This window comes from Palaemon carinicauda, chromosome 13 (assembly GCF_036898095.1).
Source record: "Palaemon carinicauda isolate YSFRI2023 chromosome 13, ASM3689809v2, whole genome shotgun sequence".
Taxonomy (NCBI): Eukaryota; Metazoa; Arthropoda; class Malacostraca; order Decapoda; family Palaemonidae; genus Palaemon; species Palaemon carinicauda.
The window spans coordinates 120,027,998-120,049,498 of record NC_090737.1 but is presented as its reverse complement, the minus strand read 5'-3'; the positions used below and the strand labels follow the sequence as shown (position 1 = coordinate 120,049,498).

Sequence of the window (21,501 nt, the reverse complement as noted above, 5' to 3'; positions counted from 1 at the left end):
AATAATGATAATGATAATGATATTCTTTCCACATTCTACTCTGTCCTCATACATCACTGAGATTACCAAACGATTCTTAGCTCAAAGGGTTAACTACTGCAATGTAATTGTTCAGTGGCTACTTTCCTCTTGGTAAGGGTAGAAGTGACTTTATGTTACGCAACTCATCTATGAGAAGAACACACCAAAATTAAACTATTGTTCTCTAGTCTTGGGGTAGTGCCATAGCCTCTGTACCATGGTCTTCCACCGGTTGGGGGGGGGTAAAGTTCTCTTGCTTGAAGGTACACTTGGTACACTATTCTATCTCATTTCTCTTACTTTTGTGTTTTTTTAGTTTATATATATGAAAGATTTATTTTAATGTTACTGTACTTGAAATATTCCATTTCAATTGTTCATAACTTCTATAGTAGTTTATTGTATTTCCTAATTTCCTTTCCTCACTGGGCTATTTTTCCATGGAGCACTTGGGCTTAGAGCATCCTGCTTTTCCAACTAGGTTGTAGCTTAGCTTGCAATAAGAATACCCAATTAAGATTGCTGGGTAAACTATGAAAGTACTAGAGAAGGCAATAGATGAAATTTGCAACATTTAAAGGGATAATATCTATTCAAAAGAACGTGAATCTTACCAGTGTTACTGGTGTGAATACCCATTGCTATATTGTTTATATTTCTCTTGCATATCATACCTTGTTGATTGGCAGGTAGATCTTACTGATATAAAAGCAGGTCTTTTGAAATTTGCCCCACTTTCTGAAGAAATGGGATCTCTTGTCCTCCTTTGGAAGTTAGATCAGAAGCCATTTCAGAATGTTGAATTGTGTATGGGAATCAATAACAAGATCTTTTTAGCTTTTATATTTGATTTTTAGAGGGAGTTGATATTTGCGTGGCACTTTCCTCAACCTTTCTCTTGCTAAAACTTCTTGAGTGATCATACCTCAACTTGCATTTCTAGATAAGCTTAGGCCGTAGTGTAGGTTTTAGCCTAAGATCCTTCCAGCCATAATTCTAAAGGCATTGTTTAACACTGGATGAAGATGGCAAGACATGTAATTTGTAATACTAGGACTTTATAGTCTAGAAATTCATTAGTGGTAATTCACTTGATCACTTACAGGTAATGGTTTTAGACTTGTAAATAGCACTGTCTGTATAAAAAATGTCACAAGCATTTCTGCATATTAAAAGTGAGGTAATCTTTTTAAATTTTGAATCCAGGGCCTTTGGTATCCTCCTTTATAATAAAAGGGCTCGGTGTGTTAACAAAAGAGGCCAGTCTCATCCCTATTGAAAACTTGTTCGCTCAAGTAATTACCCTCCTTATGATGGTCTAGAGTGTCTCCTTCACATACAGTAATCATCAGTTGTTGGGTGGTCAGAAGATGCAGCTTTTGCTGGTATTAGATTCAGATGGTTATATGGAGAGATGACATAGATAGTCCTGGTTCTGGGTTGTCGTCACCGCCTTCTGTACTATGATGATATCCAGTACAATGTTCTTCCTGCAGTCACGTAACCAAAGGGTTAATGCTGACTCCATCCTTATTATGGCCTTATTGCAGGTACTGTAGATACCATACCACACTTTACCTTTACATTGTCTTGTTGAAAGTTACATTTGTCATCATCCATGTATTCTTTTCATCCTTCTTGATGTAATGAATGGTAAATTCGTTGATACCATAAAACTTCCTTTGTCTGTATAGCTTCTCGCTTCCTTGAACATGTCAAGGAGTTTCATCTTCTCTGCTATATTAAGTATCTTTCTCCAACACTTGTGTTCATTACTAGAAGCCTTAGAAGTTGTAGAACGTGGGCTGTCATCGCAGGGCTGGAAAGCAATTCACAGTTTTAGGTGAAAATACAGAACACCACACATCAAAGATAAAGATGCAGAGCAGTGTTGTATACATATGAGTAGAAGAAAACTAGATATTGAGGGATACTGAATGCTGCTATTTGCTTGAGAGTGATCATGATGTCTGACAGCCAATCAATGGCCGGAATACCAATACCTATCGGTGTGATGTGATTGGTCGCTCATGCTCTACCGGCCAATAACGTGGTTTGTACAAAATCATCTCGGAGTACTGTAATATACTTCATTAATTTTTAGACCCAAAATGGCTGATTTAAAAAGAAATATATACAATGGTAATTCAAATCTGAAAATATCTTGAAACATATCTGCCTCAGAAACCCACAGATTAGCATACAATAATTGTTTATAAATCTGCAATAGGTGAACCACAATATAATGGATTAATGATAATTTGGGAGGCCCTTAGGCCAACCATTAAAATTACCCTGTAGGGTGGTAATGCTGTCTTTAAGCCTTATTTGTGGGACTTTGCAATGTTCGTCCGGCCCCTAGCTGCAACCCCCTCCCAGGGGGATAGTGACTTCAGTGCTGGTCTTTGTATTATTCCTCCGGCCCCTAGCCGCAACTCCACCTAGGGTGATGGGGCTTTCGGCGCGGGGTCTTTGCAGTGGTCCTCTGGTCTTAGTTGTGCTTGCCCTAAGTGGGATAGTGCCTTCAATGCAGGTCTTCTTTAGTGTTCCTTAGGACTCTAGTTTCACTTGCTTTATATCCTCCTACTTTATCTCTGTTCCTGTTTCCTTTCTTTCTTGCTATCCAACTTTTTATAACCAAAAGATCACTTTCAGATGAGAACAAAATAATGCTAAAAGTATTCACTCTTAATTACATCCTCAGTGTATCTTGTGGCAGAAACTTGAGTAAATTGATAAAGATTAAGAATACTTAAGTATATTGTTGAAAACCATTTTTTTTTTTTTGAAAGTTCAAATGGGAAAAGAATCTTATAATTGCTAAATGAGTTATATAGTTATAGATAAGAAATAGAGATTAAATTAGAAAGTCCTAAAATTATGCTCCTAATTTTTTTTTTTAACCAGTATTATGCCACATTCAGGGTTGAGGCTTGGTGTAAGTGCTTGAATTTCCATTTAATAAAAGCATTTACTATAACTGATTAAAACAGACATATGCTGGAATATGGTACTTCTAAAAGTATTGAAAAATTATAATTATCTTCTATCCAGTGTAGCTCTGCATTGATGATGAAAAATATGGGATTAAGTGTTGCATTGTTTTCTGCACTTACAGTTTTCTTCATTTCATAAGCGAAATTATGCAATAATGAAATTCTTCATCTATGATGCACCAAATGAGCCTTTCTATCTGTTACACATGGACTGAAGGATCTCTTTCCAATATAACACTTTAACAATGTGCCAAATGCCAATGATGGAAGCCAACATAATGAAAAATTGGTTCATTATGATACTGACTATAAATATATATATCGCAATAATTTTACTGCCATGAGCTAGCACTGTTCTTTACAGAAAATAATTCTAAGCCAAATGTAGTGAAATTGCTTTGTACAAATAGTACATTTAGTACTTATATAGCTAATAATCCAGTAGGATTTCTGCCTTTGTGTATCTTAGCTGTGCTATGTCTTTAGAATTAGTTAAAAGCAAATACCCAAAGACTGCATATTGGTAGAATTATGTTGGCCTCCTATCGCTTTAGATCTGTGACCACTTTTTCACTAATTAGCCTTCAATCTCCAATGCACTGCTTACTGCTGTTTCCACATGACAGAATTAAGATATTCATCCACTTCTGCCTACTAGTTGCTTGTTGCTTACTAGTCCCCTTGTGTGGGTGTGGTGTGCATTGACAGGTTGAACAGACGATCCCAGTACAACCTGAGAGTGGCATCCTGTCTCCACAGAAGCCGGTGAATCTCCTGCCGGAAGTGCCCATACAGCAGACGCGGAAACTGACGGAGCGGGAGACCAAGGACTGTGAAGTTATTGGTAAGTGTGATGTTCAATTCCTTATTTTAGAAGTGTTACGACTAAGGCCCTTTCTTTGTGATTTGAATTTCTTGATTCAATTTCAGCTAGAAGCTATAATTTCTTGTCTGTTCACTAGTTATGCACAAGAGGGAGGGAAAAGTTTAATACCTTAGGTTATGAGTTTAATTCGTTGGGGGAGCAAGTTTTTATCATAAAATACTTGTCCTAGAATAATTTCTCTCTAACAAAATATAGTAAAAGAAATTCAAAGCGTTCAATATGTCCATAATTGCACATTTACTGTACACTAATTTTTTAAGATTTCGTAACTGATTATTGTAAAAATTATAACCACTTACATAGTGAATTAATAAATTTAAAATTCACCAGAAAAGATATTAATAATTGGAAAATTACTGTATGAGGAAATTATAATTTTATTAGTTCAGTGCATCTTAAATGCTTATTGATTTTACATCAGGAAAGTGTTTGATGGTATTTTGTATTCAAATTAAAATCTAGGCTTTAGATTATGATAGTCATTTCAGTATTGTATTGGTACTGATTTATTGCAAATTTTGAACAAAAAATTTTTAAAGAAAATTTGTTATTTATATAATATTTGGTCTTTATTTAATTTTAAAAGGATGTTTAAAATTCTCTCTCTCTCTCTCTCTCTCTCTTCTCTCTCTTTCTCTCTCTTTCTCTCTCTCTCTTCTCTCTCTTTCTCTTTCTCTCTCTCTTTCTCTCTCTCTATCTATCTCTCTATCTATCTCTCTCTCTTTCTCTCTCTCTATCTATCTCTCTCTCTCTTTCTCTCTCTCTCTCTCTCTCTCTCTCTCTCTCTCTCTCTCTCTCTCTCTCTCTCTCTCTCTCTCTCTCTCTCTCTCTCTCTCTCTCTCTCTCCAGGGGGGGTTACAAATGCCTTGGAATATGTGATGATACCCTTCTTACAAAGAATCCCCAAAGCTGTACAGAAATCCTTTTATTGTGGTCAGGAAGTTAGTATGATTGAACTTTACTTAAGTGCTGCCTTTGACTGTGTTAATCATGAAGCCCTTGTTTTAAAACTCAGAGTTGGGAGTGAGTGAGTCTTTAATTAGCATCATTATTGAGTTTTTAAGTAATACGTTGCAAAGAGTAGTTGTTGATGGGCACCATAGTGAGGGGAGTGTTAAGAATGTGATATCTGGTGTCATCTTCCCCACTGAAGTCGGACAAAGCCCTCACCCTTCAGGCAGAGAGAAGTTATGCTGGAAAAGCCCCTGCTGTAGGTCATAAAGGTCAGATCTGGCTGGTTCTGTGACCTTTCCTAGTGGAAAAGTTGATGGGACTGGGTCATCAGTCTCTCCCCTTTAAATAAGCTTGTGATGGAAGCACTGAACACCGTGCGAGCGGGCTGCCTCAATAAGGAATGACTTCATGATTTCTGTGGGTCTGAAGGATGCATACTTTTCATATCCCAATACATCAGTCCCACAGGAAATACCTTTGCTTCTTCCTTGATGGGAAGGTGTTCCCGTTCAAGGTTCTATGCTTTTGACTGGCACCGCCCTGCAATTGTGCACTCTCATGCTCCTATTTGATGACTGTTTTACATAGTTAAGAAAACTACTAATTGCGTTCAAAATGTGTGATTTTTGTACAGTACTTCACAATGTGTTATGCAATTCCTTAAAATTTAGACTAAAGTTAGTTTTGAGAAATTTTCTTGATGAATTATTTCTCTATTATTTTAATAAAAAAAAAATGTTCAAAATATGCTGAAGGTTCTTTGTAGCTTCATTGCCCTCTGCTATTCAATTTTCCTCTTACTTTGCAATGCATTCTTGCAATTCCAATTCACTTACAAAACAAAACCGTTTATGTGAATTCTGTAAAACTATTGATGTGGAGATGTCATCTTGTTAAATTGCACAGTATCATTCATTCATCACTTATTACTACACAGTATCATTCATTCATCACTTATTACTACACCTAATATGAGTCTTTCCCCTTTCCAGAACGACTTATCAAGAGTTACTTCTACATCGTTCGTAAAAGCATCCAAGATATGGTTCCCAAGGCGGTTATGCACTTCTTGGTTAATTATGTAAAGGACAATCTTCAGAGCGAATTGGTCAAACACTTATACCGTACCGATGAGATTGATAGCTTCCTGTCTGAGTCTCCAGAAATTGCTCTTCGTAGAAAAGAAGCTGCGGAAATGTTGAAGGTAAGTTGATTTTTTACGTGACCAATTTTTATTACAGCTGATTGGTTATAAAACTATATTATTTTAAGCTTTTGAAATCTTAATGATGTATTATTTATGTAGCAAAATCTTTTAGTCCTCATCACTTGATATTTTTTGATAATTAACAAAATAGTTTTTGGTTAGATACTTTCCTGTGTAATACAGTTAATGCAAAATGCAGTGTATGCGTATAAAAAGTGAGAGAGAGACTTCTAGGTACTGAATCCTTCAGACAATTCAAATTTTCAACATTTAAGTGACAATCAAGTAAAGATCTTGAATAATTAGTCATTTAAGGTTATATCAGTTGAGAAATGAGCAAAGTGATGATGTAGCGCTATGATACATGTTGAATCAGATCATGTGGCATAATCAGACACACTTGTCGTCTTTTCATTTGATTAGCTTTCAGATTGATATCTGTATTGAAATCTTTCTAGAAGGTAATTAATGGCTGTGCATCAGACAGTAATAGATAACCTTGTTTGGTTAGTCATAATAAGAAAACTTGTGGTTTATTATTAGTTTAGAGCCTTGATTGTATGTAGTTAAATTGTAATTTTTATCAAATGTAATTAAATATAAGCTGATTTACTGTTTGTTAAAAAGTTATATAAATGTAACTTCTCTTAACTACATTTCAGGGTGTATTCTATGTAGTAAAATAATTAGTGGTGAAGGTAGACAATTGTACTATAGAGATGATTTATAAGCTGTACATCTTGATTGTATTAGGTTAAAAAAGGAATGGGCAGTATTTTTATGAACCCTTCCAGGTGTTCATACTTCTTCTCTCAAGTTTGGCTTGTATCGATGATTACCACAAAACTAATTTTTTTCCCACAATAAACTTAGGCCTCTAGTACAGTTTTAAGACGGTCTTGTGCCTAATGGCTGTAACCTTAGCTTGGGTACATCTTGAATCCTTTGTCTTGTCTATTTTTAATTTTATGGGGTGTTCTATATTCATTAGTAATTCCTATGTAGATTTTTTAAGGACATTATTTCTTGGTATAATATATTACTTACCATGAGAATTGTTTAAGGGAATTTTTTCAATATTAATCTTACCCGATAATCATGTAGCTGTCAACTCCGTTGCCCGACAGAATTCTACGGAAGGGATACGCCAGCGATCGCTATACAAGAGGGGGGTGTACTCGCAAGCGCCACCTGTGGCCAGGTACTGCAGTACTTCTTGTTGACACCACCTCAATTTTTCGTCTGTCGTGCCTCCGGCTAGACCTACATGGATACGCTGTTGATTCTGGAGTTTTTTGCTCACGATTTGGTGATGTATTTGCTCTAGAGTTTAGCTTTCGCTATTCAGGAAGTTTTATCATTAGCTTAGCTAGCTTTTGGAATTAATTTGATTAATTATGGTGACGAAGAGAGTATGAACTCTCTTTCACTTTTAAATGGCCGACCCTTCCCTTAGACGGAAGTGTTGGTGTCTAAGAGAGTATAGACTCTCTTTCTTAATTTTGCTTAACAAAAGTTATAGATTTATTTTATATCTCTCCGCCTTTTATAGTCCTCTTCGATTAACTTCCTTTTATTATAAACTTATTAAAATTAATTTTTATATTTGTTTATATTCGACCTTTCCTAATAGTAGGCGGTCTTTTCTTGGTACCGAAGTTAATTAACATTGAGCCCGTCATTTCGGTTTTACCTGTTAACATATTATGCTATTTTAATGTTTTTGAAAGAATTTCTTTGATAGTCTCGTACTGTTTTCAAAGTTGAACTAACGTTTTGTTTTGTCTCTGCAGTTGTTGACGTTCAGAACGTTCAACTTGCGCTCTATCGTTACGATAGAGAGAGAATTTTCACGGTGTCACGTTGCAGTAAGAGTAACCGTTTCTAGCGTTTTGTTCATTCTTTCTTAGCTTAATGGTTTTAATTCTAATAAAGGAACTTTTTATTTGGGAAATATTTCAGTTTTTTTCCTTTAACAATAATATGTTTTAACGATATATATGATTGGGCTCTTCTCTCAGGTTCTAAGTCAAGAGAGAGAGAGAGAGAGAGATAGAGACGGAGGGAGAGAGAGCTGGTTAAACGTTTCGTTCAAGCGAGTAACGTTGTTATCGTTTTTGCTCTTCTCCCTAGTCTCTTTAGGGGAAGAAGGTAAACGTTTCTAGAGTTTTTCTTGTTCTCAAGCTTTATGCGGTGAGAGATTTTAAACGTAGTTTATTTGATCTAGTGTTTAGTCTCTTTCCAGCCACTGAATTATTTATCTTTCATTAGATTTTTCTGTTACATTGTAATTCTGTTTTCGCAATTACTAACTTTTAAGGAAGGATAGAATTGCGTGTTTCAGGTACAAACCACTTAAAGTTTCGAGTTCAGTGAAATAAGTGCAAACAGAAAATCAAAAGTGATAAGTGATTAGCGCAAAGTGTGTCAGTGTTGTGCGTGAGGGTACTTCTGTGCGTGCCAGTCGTCCTCCCAGTCCGGGACCTCTTGCAAGCTCCCAAGCCCAGGGGAGAAGCAATGTCGAAGGGCAAAAGGGTTCGGCAGGCCTTGATCAGCGCACAGAAGTATCCTCGGTGGTTGCGGGCGTGTCTTACAGAGACCGTCACTCCCACCCGCAGACGATTGAGCCCTTATTTTGCTCGTCTGCAGAAGAAATTTCGGGGAGAAAACGCTGGACTCAGGTCTCAAGACCTCTTAAACGTAAAGTCCAGACCTCTAGAGTTCAACAACCCGGATGCAGTCATTGGGTTAGCTCTGACTCTCCGCAGTCATCAGGTGACTGCACACCTCCTAAGAGAGGTAAGGCGATGCCTCAACAGACCTCATCTTCTGTTAAGGCTTTGCCTCAACAGACCTTATCGTCTGTTGATCCCAAGATGACTTTGCTGCAGTCCATGCAGTCGCAGCTTGCGGTCTTAATGCGTGAGTTTCAGGCTGAGAAGGTTACACCTCCTCCTGCGAGCGCTCCGCCTCACCGCAGTCCAGTCTGCCAGGCGTACGAAGTTGAGGTTCCTCAAGCTACCTTACCGCGTTCGGAGTTGCCAGTTACCAGCGTTGTGCAACCTCAACCTTCCTTAAGGCAACCTCAACAATGGGAGCAGGAGTCTTATGCCTTGAGGCAAGATTTTCTTGCAGTTAGACCATCTTCGAGGCAACAACCTCTTGAGGTACGACAACCTCTACCATCCTTGAGGCAGCCACCTCAGCTCTCGCAGCTGCTACCTCAACTTTCCTCAAGGCGAGAGCCTCAACTCTTGAGGCTAGCTCCTCAGGAACCTCAACTCGTGAGACAGGAACTGCGTTCTGCGCAGCCGCTACCTCAACTCTCGCAGCTCACACCTCAAGAACCTCAACTCGTGAGTCAAGAGCCTCTCTCTGCGCAGCCACCTCAACCCTTGAGGCAAGCGCAACTCTTGAGGCGGGAACCTCATGCTATGAGTCAGCCACCTCAACGCATGCATCTGCCACTTTCTCCTCAACTTGAGCCTCTTCCCATTCAACTTTGAAATAACAAATGACAATAATAACACCTCATTACTTTCATAACTTGCATTTGTAATCATATACATGTATGCCTACACAAACATTATGATAATGGAGGTTATTCGTATTACTTATATAAAAAAACATATATGTATTCCTTGCAATATATTTTTAACAATCGCAAAATATGGCAAAAATATCTTCAAAACAAAAATGAATCATGAGTTATGAATGTAATGTAAATATTATGTTGATATTAAAACCCCATGCAAGCATGCATGAAGTAATGCAGTGTTGCCAACAGGGCGAGTTTCCCTTTCCTGAGGTGAAGTAGATTATAGTACGTATATTTAGTGCAGCTTAATTCTACGATTATCATGCCGGCTATCAAATTCATCAACAAAACAGTCTAAATCTATTCCCTCGGCACGTGCACTTTCAATGGACAGTAATGCGATATTACTCAATCTAGCACTGGTCATGGAATTTCTGAGAAATGTTACACGCCATGCAACATGCTCTGCTTACCTTACAGCATGCTCTACATACAGCATGCTCTGCATACAGCATGCTCTGCATACCTTACCGCATGCTTCTCAGTCACACATCTTTGGTTGTTGCCAACTCACTAGACTGTCAAGCAGTTTCATAACGTTGCCTTCTAGTCTGCTGCTTTTGCACCAGTGAAACCCTCACTGAGAGAACTTAGCTTTTCTCGGATATGGTCCCTGTAGATGAGAAAGTGCTTTTCTCCCTCCTTCTGATATTCCCTTGAGGACTCTGTCATTTGGAGAGGAGCCTTTTGCTGCGTAGCCTCCTATGGACTTTTATTTAAGCATAACATGCTTCCAGGGAAGGTAATGGCTCCACTTCAGTCGCTAACCCCGTCTGTTACCACACCTGCTCCCATAGACCTTGAGCTGTGTTGCAAGACATGCAGTCCAAGCTTAGTCCTTGTTAGAGGATTTTTTGTTTACGGAGTCAGTGTGTCACTGGGAAGACGTTCAACAACCAGCAGAAGTGACTTGTTGTGACGCAGTGCGGCAACCTCAGCAACCCGATAAAGAGTTGTCTGTACGACCCAGACAGTCTAGACAGCTTCGGGTTGTCACTGTACTTCCTCGCTTCCCCATGGTTGACAGTTCACAGACTGTGCAGCAGTACCATGATCTTGTGTCCGGCTCCGTCAGACGACTGGCTTTTAAGAGCTCCCACAAGTCGTCGCTGTCTGGAGATTCTCAGATGGACTATGGATCTGACCAAGGAACTGGGCCTCCTGGTCAATTTTGAGGAGTCTCAGCTCGTCCCATCCCAGACCATTGCCTACCTGGGTATGGATCTTCAGAGTCGAGCTTTTCGGGCTTTTCCGTCGGCCTCAAGGATCTTCCAAGCCCTAGAATGCATCCAGAGCATGCTGAGAAGGAACCGATGCTCAGTCAGGTAGTGGATGAGTCTAACAGGGACACTTTCATCGCTGGCCCTGTTCATCGTGTTAGGGAGACTCCACCTCCCCCCCTTCAGTATCATCTAGCTGCTCACTGGATAAAGGACATGACGCTAGAGACGGTCTCAGTTCCTGTTTCCGAAGAGAGGAGGTCTTCTCTCGCGTGGTGTAAGAACAGCTTTCTTCTCAAGGAAGTCTACCTTTGGCTGTTCAGAAACCCGACCGCCGTCTCCTCTCGGACGCATCAGACACGGGCTGGGGTGCGACTTTGGACGGACAGGAATGCTCGGGAACATGGAATCAGGAGCAAAGGACACTTCACATCAATTGCAAGGAGTTGTTGGCGGTTCTTCTGGCCTTGATAAACTTCAAGTCCCTCCAGCTTAACAAGGTGGTGGAGGTGGACTCTGACAACACCACAGCCCTGGCTTACATCTTCAAGCAGGGAGGGACTCTTTCGTGGAAGTTGTTCTAGATCGCAAGGGACCTCCTCATCTGGTCAAAAGATCGAAAGCTCACGCTGGTAACGAGGTTCATTCAGGGCGGTATGAATGTCATGGCAGATCGCCTCAGCCGGAAGGGTCAGGTCATCCCCACAGAGTGGACCCTTCACAAGAATGTTTGCAGCAGACTTTGGGCCCTGTGGGGTCAGCCAACCATAGATCTGTTTTGCTACCTCGATAACCTAGAGACTCCTGTTGTATTGTTCTCCGATTCCAGACCCAGCAGCAGTTCACGTGGATGCTTTTCTGCTGGATTGGTCCCATCTCGACCTGTATGCATTCCCGCCGTTCAAGATTGTCAACTGGGTACTTCAGAAGTTCTCCTCTCGCAAAGGGACACGGCTGACGTTGGTTGGCTCCGCTCTGGCCCGCGAGAGAATGGTTCATAGAGGTACTGCAATGGCTGGTCGACATTCCCAGGACTCTTCCTCTAGGAGTGAACCTTCTACGTCAACCTCACGTAAAGAAGGTACACCCAAACCTCCACGCTCTTCGTCTGACTGCCTTCAGACTTTCGAAAGACTCTCAAGAGCTAGGGGCTTTTCGAAGGAGGCAGCCAGAGCGATTGCCAGAGCAAGGAGAACATCCACTCTCAGAATCTATCAGTCTCAAGGGGAAGTCTTCCGTAGCTGGTACAAGACCAATGCAGTTTCCTCAACCAGTACCACTGTAACCCAGATTGCTGACTTCCTGTTATATCTAAGGAAAGTAAGATCCCTTTCAGCTCCTACGATCAAGGGTTACAGAAGTATGTTGGCAGCGGTTTTCCGCCACAGAGGCTTGGATCTTTCCACCAACAAAGATCTACAGGACCTCCCTAGGTCTTTTGAGACCTCAAAGGAACGTCGGTTGTCCACTCCAGGCTGGAATCTAGACGTGGTCCTAAGGTTCCTTATGTCATCAAGATTTGAACCTCTCCAATCAGCCTCTTTTTAGGACCTCACATTAAAAACTCTTTTCCTCGTGTGCTTGACAACAGCTAAAAGAGTAAGTGAGATCCACGCCTTCAGCAGGATCATTGTTTTCACATCTGAAACGGCTACATGTTCCTTGCAGCTCGGTTTTTGCTAAACGAGCTTCCTTCACGTCCTTGGCCTAAGTCGTTCGAGATCCCAAGCCTGTCCAACTTGGTGGGGAATGAACTGGAGAGAGTACTTTGCCCAGTTAGAGCTCTTAGGTACTATCTAAAAAGGTCTTAACCTTTACGAGGACAATCAGAAGCCTTATGGTGTGCTATCAAGAAACCTTCTTTTCCAAGGTCTAAGAACTCAGTTTCTTACTATTCAGGCTTCTGATTAGGGAAGCACATTCTCATCTGAAGGAAGAAGACCTTGCTTTGCTGAAGGTAAGGACACATGAAGTGGGAGCTGTGGCTACTTCAGTGGCCTTCAAACAGAACCGTTCTCTGCAGAGTGTTATGGATGCAACCTATTGGAGAAGCAAGTCAGTGTTCGCATCATTCTATCTCAAAGATGTCCAGTCTCTTTACGAGTACTGCTACACCCTGGGACCATTCGTAGCAACGAATGCAGTAGTAGGCGGGGGCTCAGCCACTACATTCCCATAATCCCATAACCTTTTAACCTTTCTCTTGAATACTTTTTATGGGTTGTACGGTCGGCTAAGAAGCCTTCCACATCCTTGTTGATTTGGCGGGTGGTCAATTCTTTCTTGAGAAGCGCCGAGGTTAAAGGTTGTGATGAGGTCCTTTAGTATGGGTTGCAGCCCTTGATACTTCAGCACCTTAGAGTTGTTCAGCCTCCTAAGAGGAACGCTGCGCTCAGTAAGGAAGACGAACTTATTTAAGGCAGAGTAATGGCTCAAGTCGACTTCCTTACCAGGTACTTATAATTTCATTGTTATTTTGAATAACTGATAATATGAAATACGGGATACTTAGCTTCTTGATATACATGTACACTGGTTTTCACCCACCTCCCTGGGTGTGAATCAGCTACATGATTATCGGGTAAGATTAATATTGAAAAATGTTATTTTCATTAGTAAAATAAATTTTTGAATATACTTACCCGATAATCATGATTTAATTGACCCACCCTTCCTCCCCATAGAACCAGTGGACCGAGGAAAAATTGAGGTGGTGTCAACAAGAAGTACTGCAGTACCTGGCCACAGGTGGCGCTTGTGAGTACACCCCCCTCTTGTATAGCGATCGCTGGCGTATCCCTTCCGTAGAATTCTGTCGGGCAACGGAGTTGACAGCTACATGATTATCGGGTAAGTATATTCAAAAATTTATTTTACTAATGAAAATAACATTTTTCTGGGATATAATGATCCTCACTTAGTCTCTTTGTCTCTGGTGCCAGAGCCAGTATTTTGATTTTGATCATTGTTGTTGGTATTGGTTATTCTTATGGAAAAGTTTGTTCATATCGATAGTGACCAAATAAAAAGATTCCAACAATTGAGTTCAGAGGTAAACCCAGTGAAGAGTAGGCTAGTTGAGGAACAAGAAACACAGTAGTACCCTAGGTTGCTAGTTTTAATTTGTTCTGGGACCGCGCTCGCAAACTAATATGACAACCTATTGAGAGAAGATTGCTTTTTGCTTTTCTGTATACACAAGGCATGGGAATAAGACATCGCATTTTTGGTAAATAGATTTGCTGCTCCACCTGCCAAAATCTTATCTAATTGATTTGTTTTATAAAATTTTGCCGAGTTTCTAACAGTTTTTAATATTTCCCTAATTTCACTTGAGGCAAGGGGGTATTTTCACTCCTCCTCTTCCTTCTCAGATGATATCTCCACTGCTGTCTCTTGATGCTGCACCTTACGCTGCTTTAATTTTATCGCACTTTCACATGTAATGTTTTTGGTTAGCGTGTTGCCTTCTAAATGCTTCTCATTAATCCAGATAAACACCCCTTATGATGTAGTCTCTCTTTTTGTTAAGAATTTTAAACTGTACCCATTGTGGATACATGCATTTCTCGTTCAAGCTTTTCGATCATTTTATTTTTCACTTCTACTGTAATGATATCGTCTTACCATCTTGCTCAATCATCTTGGGGTCCCTTTATCATACAGTCCTGGGAACTGTACCACACCGCACAAAATTCTTTTATGAATGAACAATAGGTACCACAACTCGACCAAGAACTGTTCCTAAGATGTTTGGACGAGATAGTGCTTCTTTTAGTGCTGCTTGGAGAGTGTAAGGTCATAGGTAGGGAAGGTGGGTGTAAGCTACTGCAAGAAAATGTGGAATAAAGATTATATGAACACTGCATTGATGTTGTATGGGCACTGCGTGTTTACTTTTTTGTGAATAACCTGATAATCTCGTTTATACTTGCCCATAGAAATGCTCATACTGTGCAAATATTTTCTCAGGCCAATGCTATACTCTTGAGCCAGTTAAAATCTTGAGCCAATTGAAATTTTTATGCTTGTATTCTAATATTCTCGTATTTAAAGAGACTCTTACATGTAACTTGAGGTACTACTGTATCTTATTATTTTCTAGTTAGCAGTCTAGAAAATGTATAAGCATAGAATTTTAAAATATATTGAAGCTGTTCATTTTAGTTTTATAAGTAGTAAGAGGAAATTTCTCCTATGATAGCTTCTAATGTATGAAGCCCAGTGTATGGTAATATTTTTCTTTCTTTTCCAGGCACTGCAGAATGCCAATGTGATTATTGGCGAAATCCGTGAAACTCACATGTGGTAGTCAGTAGCCCTCAAGGCTGGAGAAATAAGGGCCATGTAGTGAGCATAATGTGATGGTTAAAAGGAAAAAGAGAATGCATTAGTTTTTATTCTCCGTTAGATTCTCATATGTTTAATGTCATTTCATTTAGCGAAACTCATTTTAAGTTAGGTTCTCATTTTATGGTTATTCTTTATAATCTACTTTTGCTAGAGTAATTGCTTTTACACACTCCTAAAGAACTGCATTTTTAGTGAAAATCTGAGAAACACCATTGTAGGTTTCACCAACAACTTGCGTACAAATATATGGTGACTTAGTTCAAGAACTCCCAAAGTTCTGTTTGTCAGCTAGTTGAATATATTGGTAGTATAAGGTCACTTCTACACTTTTAGAAATTTTTATCAGGTGTATGCAGACTTGTAGTAGTACAGCAAGGTAGAGTTTTAATCAAATAAAATCATTTTAGTTTTTTCTAGGATTTTTTTTTTAAATAAAATTTTAATTTTTTCTAGGAATTTTTTTTTGTGGAAAAACATTTTCTGGATTTGATGATATTTGAATTCATTTCAAAAGTAACATCCCAATATGAATAGAAATTTTTATCAAACAGTCTAAATTCTACTTGTGAAATGTATTGTTTTTTTTTTTTTTCTTCAATGTAATACTGGGTCTGATAGTAGTACTGTACTTTGATTCATGCAGGTTCAGATTGCTTATAGAGTTTTGGCCTTACAAAAGTAATTCAGTTGTTCAACTATGTCATATCTTGAGGACATTTAGTAAATTTGAAAAGTGTAAATCCTCTGCAATATAAAGAAGTGTTATGGGTCAGCTAGCCTTTGCTGTTAGTTTCTCTTATCCACTTATTTCAGGAAAATGTCTGCTCAACTTTATTTGGTTTCATGTCAATGAAGGAGTTTGAGCTAATACTACATTATTCTTTGGATGTTGTAGAAGCAAAACACCAACATTCTTTTTTGGCTCAAATCACTGTATTTTCTGTAGTTTTGTTTTTAACCAAGTTTCTTTCAACAGTAGTGTTCTGTATAGCTCCATATACAGTAGAGAACTTTAATGTATTACTGTATGTACTTAATTTCACCCTGTTTCAAGACTTATCAGTGTATTTGAATATTCATTTTAAACCCTGGTCAACATTTCTTGGAAGTACTTTTGTAAATGTAAATATTAATATTGGTAAATGTCAATAAGGGTCAGTAAATCCTATCTAGTCATTATGAGGTATTGAATGGAAACAGGTTTAACTTTAATTATAGTTTTTGAAAAGACTATTCTCATTGGATGATACCAGCCGTGGTGATATGAAAAGAGATGGTGTAATCTTGTTAATTAGACATTCAAGTATACAGTAAAGAATTATGGATATAATCTTTTTGGATGGTCTCAAATATTTATCCCTATCAATTTATTGTGGGGAATAATAGTCTTTCATATTCTTTGATTTTTGACAAAGCTCTCTCAAACCAAGTTGGCAGGTCATGCAAGAAAATATCTTGTTTCAGTGTGAGGTTATTTGCATACTTTTTAATGGGTTTTAAATCATATCCTAAATTTCCTTTTAAATTTTCTGTATCATGCTACTTTGCATTTAATATTTCATCTCTGGAATGGTTACCATGAAGTTACCAGAAATTTTAACTGCCTAGCAAAATGTTTATTCAATAGCAGCCAAACCTAGTGTTTGACAGGAATCAAAGTCATATTTGGAAATGTAGAGGTCACTTAGTTTTGATTTTGTGTATGACTTTCAAGTAGTTTTCTGCCACTTAGAACATGTTTTTCCCTGAAAGATTTGGTACGATTATTATTGATTTTTACTTATAAGTACTGTATATTGGCCATTAACTACTTATAGTATACACTGCTGTGTGTGTGTTTTTTTCTGTCTTGTTTGCTTAGAATTTATGGTATATATGTTCCTCAATTTGTGTAGACTAATCATCTGGCTTAGACTTCATTCCAGTTATAAGTTTTCTTTGCGTGTTTGATGCTTAAATGCTCAAGCTTTCAATTGACTATGCTTTAAAATACTACCGGTATCTCATTGTTAAAGGGTTTTAGTTATTGTTTTTCTGTGTTAAACTTAAATTAGTCATCTTAACATGAAACATTTGATGCAATTCAAGAAAATATTATAGGAAATCAAATGAGTGGTTGGTAGTTAGATTGTTATTAATTTTTCCAACCCGTAGTCAATTGAGGTATACAAGCTTTGAAGGGTTACGTACAATATTTTATAAAACTATTTATATCATTGGTAAATGACTTGACATTTGATGACGACAGTACGCTAGTAAGAGGGAAAGTATTTGGTGAGGTAATGATGGATGTATAGTATTTTATGTGATTAACTGCTACTGGTAATGGATATCTCATTTTGTTATTCCTTGTTAGGTTTGTTTTAAATGTTGTGTATCAAAATGGCATTTAGTTTGTTCTGTGTTTGTTAGTCCTGTCACTGATTTAATTGTCTTTTGCTCTGTTAGCCACATCACAAATAAGTAAAAGTTTGTCCACAATTAGTCCTTATGAAAGTTTTGTTGGTACATACTCTTGAAATTCTATGTTTATTGTAGGGAACAGAGATGAGGGAAAGAAAGCATGGTGTCTTACTGTGAAAGAATCTATTATAGATATATTTCACATGGTATTGTGTAGGGTCTGTATTTTGGTGACTTCTTATTTTTCCGTGGTTTGGGGGGATAATTTTATTTCATATGGTGTTGTCATAATGTAATTTTTTATCGAGAAAATGACCTGTATATCAATAAGTCATTATACAGTTTTGATTTTTTTTTTATTTGGGTATGCTTTGGGAGTAGGGTAATCAAAGGGGAAAATATTCATTCGGTCATCTCTTGGATTTTTTAACTCTGAATCATTGACTTTGAGGTTGAGTTATGTAATCAAGTCGCCTAATAACAGCATCTCCTCTTATCCGTTTTTCTTTTTTACTGCTCCAATAGTTTTTATCTGTTAATTGTAATTTATTTTAATCTAGTCAAGGTAGAGAGTTTTGTCATAAGAATTTTCATAACAATTTTATAATTAGAGGTTTCAACTGCTCAGGCTGGCATTACAGTACACTTGAGGAAAGACCATGCTGATTTTTAACATGGATTTTGAAGTGAGACTTTATTTTACTGATTTGGCTCCAGTTTTACAATGATAAAGAAACTTTTTTTTTTTTTAATATGGTATCTGTGTAGTACATTTTTCTGCTCTTTCAATTATAATACTCTTTCACTGAACCTATATAAATATTTCAAGGAAGTAGTAATAGCTTTTAGAATATATTACTTCTCTCTTTTCATTGGTATTAACATTAGGAGTTGTCATTCTTAGGATAGGACATCATCTTTCTGTAGCCTTTACCAATTCTAAAAAATCGCAAACTATTTTGGATAAAGCACCTGAGACTTATTTCACCTTAGTGTGAAGGGATACAGAGTACCCTAACATCTTTTAATGTAAAGGGGAAAGGTGAACATAATCCCCATGGGAACTGTTGTCAGTGATGATGTAGCAGCCCTTAATTACTAATCATTAGAAGACAACATTCAGGTTTTTTTTCAGTATGCTATATATGTAAATCAAAATTCTTATGGCAGTAGGAACTAGAGCTGAGGATATTTTAAAAGCTCACAATTTCAGTTAATAAGGCTTCTATGACAAAATTTAGATTACTGTATACTTTTAAATGTGAAAAAAGGCTAAGTAGTGCTTCACAACTTACTATGCAAGGACATCTTATCTACTGTACAATGTTGGTTTATTGAACAAATCTAGGTGCAAAGGTGGTGAAACATATTTTTCGTGAAAGTGTTGGATGGTTAACAGCATAGTAGTTGAACACGACTGCAGTCTCTCAAAATACCAGTTTATGTAAGAGATTAATAACTATGGTGCAGCATGATGATCTTTTTTTTTTTTTTTTTAGTGAATATGACTTAATGTGAAGGTTCCATAGGACTTGAATGAATTGATTATATGTATGTATATATATAAATATATCATGTTGATTGTTTTTATAAGCTTTTAATAAAGAGTAAATGAATACTGGTTGTGATATTTTTTTATATTCACACATGCCATTTTCTTGTTTAGTATGGCATTTAACCCTGTAATCACCTTCTTATGGGTTCTGTATGTCAATTTTTGTTTATCATAGAAATTTACTCAGCTGTAAATATTCACAATTCACAGCAGAAGGATGAGGAGTTTAGTTGACAACTGACAAGCAATTTTAGGCCTTTTTATTTGCAAGGTAGGGTGGATTTCATTGGTAAGAAATGAGCTGTTCATAATGTTTTTTTTTTTCTTTTGTCGCAGTAGGTTAGTCATATGTTAGGATTCGAACCTTTTCCTCTGGACTATTTTTTGCAATATCAATGTGATAAAAGAACCATGAACTTTAGCCCATTTTGTCTTAAGAACTTAATTTTTGTATATATATGCATAACATTGTTTATAAAATATAAGAATAAAAGTGGTTGATCTTTTTTATCATGTGTTTAATTTTCCATTACCCTAATACAGGAAGTCAATTTTTTTTAGTTCCCTTTTGATTCTCTCTCGCTTAGCTATCTAATGTCTTTGAATTTACTTTGCTACCTCATTTATCAGGTTTTTGTAACTTTCTGCAATATTCAGATCTCATTTAAGTCACTTGATTGAAAAAAAGTATTTTGAAACTGGAAGACGAGCTCCAAAATAGGAAGAGACCTAAGGGAATAGGTAAAAACGTAACTAGGAACTAGGCTAATGCTGTAAATTTAGATGTCTATGATGTGCAGCTGAATATTTTATTTAAGAATACTAATTTGGTCAGTCCTATGAATATAGGATACAGTATATGAATAATTAAGTGTTCATAACCTGCATTTAGAGCTTCACTCTTAAGCTTTGAAAGCAGTGGATAGTGCCATCAGTAGATTTAATGTACACTTAAGGTACAGTATTACTGAAGGGCCAGGACCCTTGCTGTGTCCATCTACTTTGACTGTTCTCAATTCCATTATTTCATCTTATGGTACAAATTGCTTTTTAACGTCATCAAATTTGTAACTGTGGGGTTATCATTTCACCTCTGTTGAAGTGCCTTCTCACACACCACACTGGGTTATAGACCCTACTTCTATTAACTGGGTGTGTAGTGCCATCACTGCACAAAATGGTGTGCTGTAGACATTAATTGATGGTCTTTGTGGCACTTCTTCGGTGCCTAGCTCCACCTGCTTTATAATGTTTAACCTCTATAACTAGTTCCTCCCTTTCTCCAACATCTTCAAACTTATACCTTCATAATGAAACCTTGGGAAGGGTTTCACCTGGGTATGCTTCAGCACTGAATGGCCAAACAGACCCTAGCATGGCTAATATACTCCCAAATCTGTAATTCCTATCCTAATTATGTCAATGTTAAAATTATGTTAGGGATATAGGAATTTTGTTATTCATCAAGTTACTACACGGTGAATCCATGAAAGTTCAAATAAACGCTAATGATAAAACCCAGGCAAATATAGTCTTCTGTTTTGTCATGCTGGTCAGCTCTAAAAGCCTTTGTGTACCTACTATAATGCTTTGTAATGAGTAGTGACCACAATGTATTTTGTATTTGCAGCTTGCTTCTGGGCCATAGCTGTAATCCCTTTTTAGCTAGACACTTACTCTTTATTATATACAGAAGATGATTATTATTCTTTAATTTCCTCTTTCCTTCTTTCTTTAACTCGGGGTCCCTTTTATTGCATGACCCCTTCATTATCACGTCTCCAAAACTTCATCCCCAAACTGAAATGGCATTTTTGAGACACTTCTCTCTTTCACAGACGTCTAGAACCCGCCATCCCCCCCTCCAATTACCTTTCTTCCACAACCAATACCCTTCAAAAGAACAGTGCATTTCCCTTCCCTCTACTCGCCCTTTCCTCAACCCTCCCTCTTTTCTGTCTCCTTTTTATTCCTTCGATCTTCCATTCCTCTTCCTTCTCATACCATTTATACTCCTCCATAGACCTGTAGTGCAGAAACAAAATAAGATTTTTCGTAGCCTATAGTGCACATCCTTTGTATACTACAGTAGGTCTGCTTAATGGTTCAAATGATAAGAATGTCCAATTCGAACAGAACATTTTCTGAGTCGATTAATCCTGTCTTGAAACTACATTGAATAGGCCTATACCAATAGACCATAAATCCGTAAATAGTAGTTTATACACAACAGAGTCAAACGCACCCCTGTGATCAAGTAAAATCAGGGTGGTACAATGTTTCCGTGAATAATATTGTCTATGTACTG

The 21,501-nt window shown here is 37.8% G+C and overlaps 1 protein-coding gene across 6 annotated transcripts in view; it reads left to right on the top strand.

The window, feature by feature from the left end:
• Positions 1-19,703, top strand: part of Drp1 (dynamin related protein 1) — a 71,808-nt gene extending 52,105 nt beyond the window's left edge. For 4 of the 6 annotated variants that reach the window (XM_068385749.1, XM_068385747.1, XM_068385752.1 and 1 more), the window contains 3 exons: positions 3,777-3,861; positions 5,850-6,061; positions 15,138-19,703. In XM_068385749.1, the coding sequence (XP_068241850.1) occupies positions 3,777-3,861; positions 5,850-6,061; positions 15,138-15,194 (354 nt within the window). In that variant the 3' untranslated portion in view covers positions 15,195-19,703. Of the gene's footprint in view, positions 1-3,725; positions 3,862-5,849; positions 6,062-15,137 lie in introns of all 6 variants that reach the window. The other 2 variants (XM_068385748.1, XM_068385751.1) reach the window with 1 other exon arrangement.
• Positions 19,704-21,501: the final 1,798 nt, after the last annotated feature.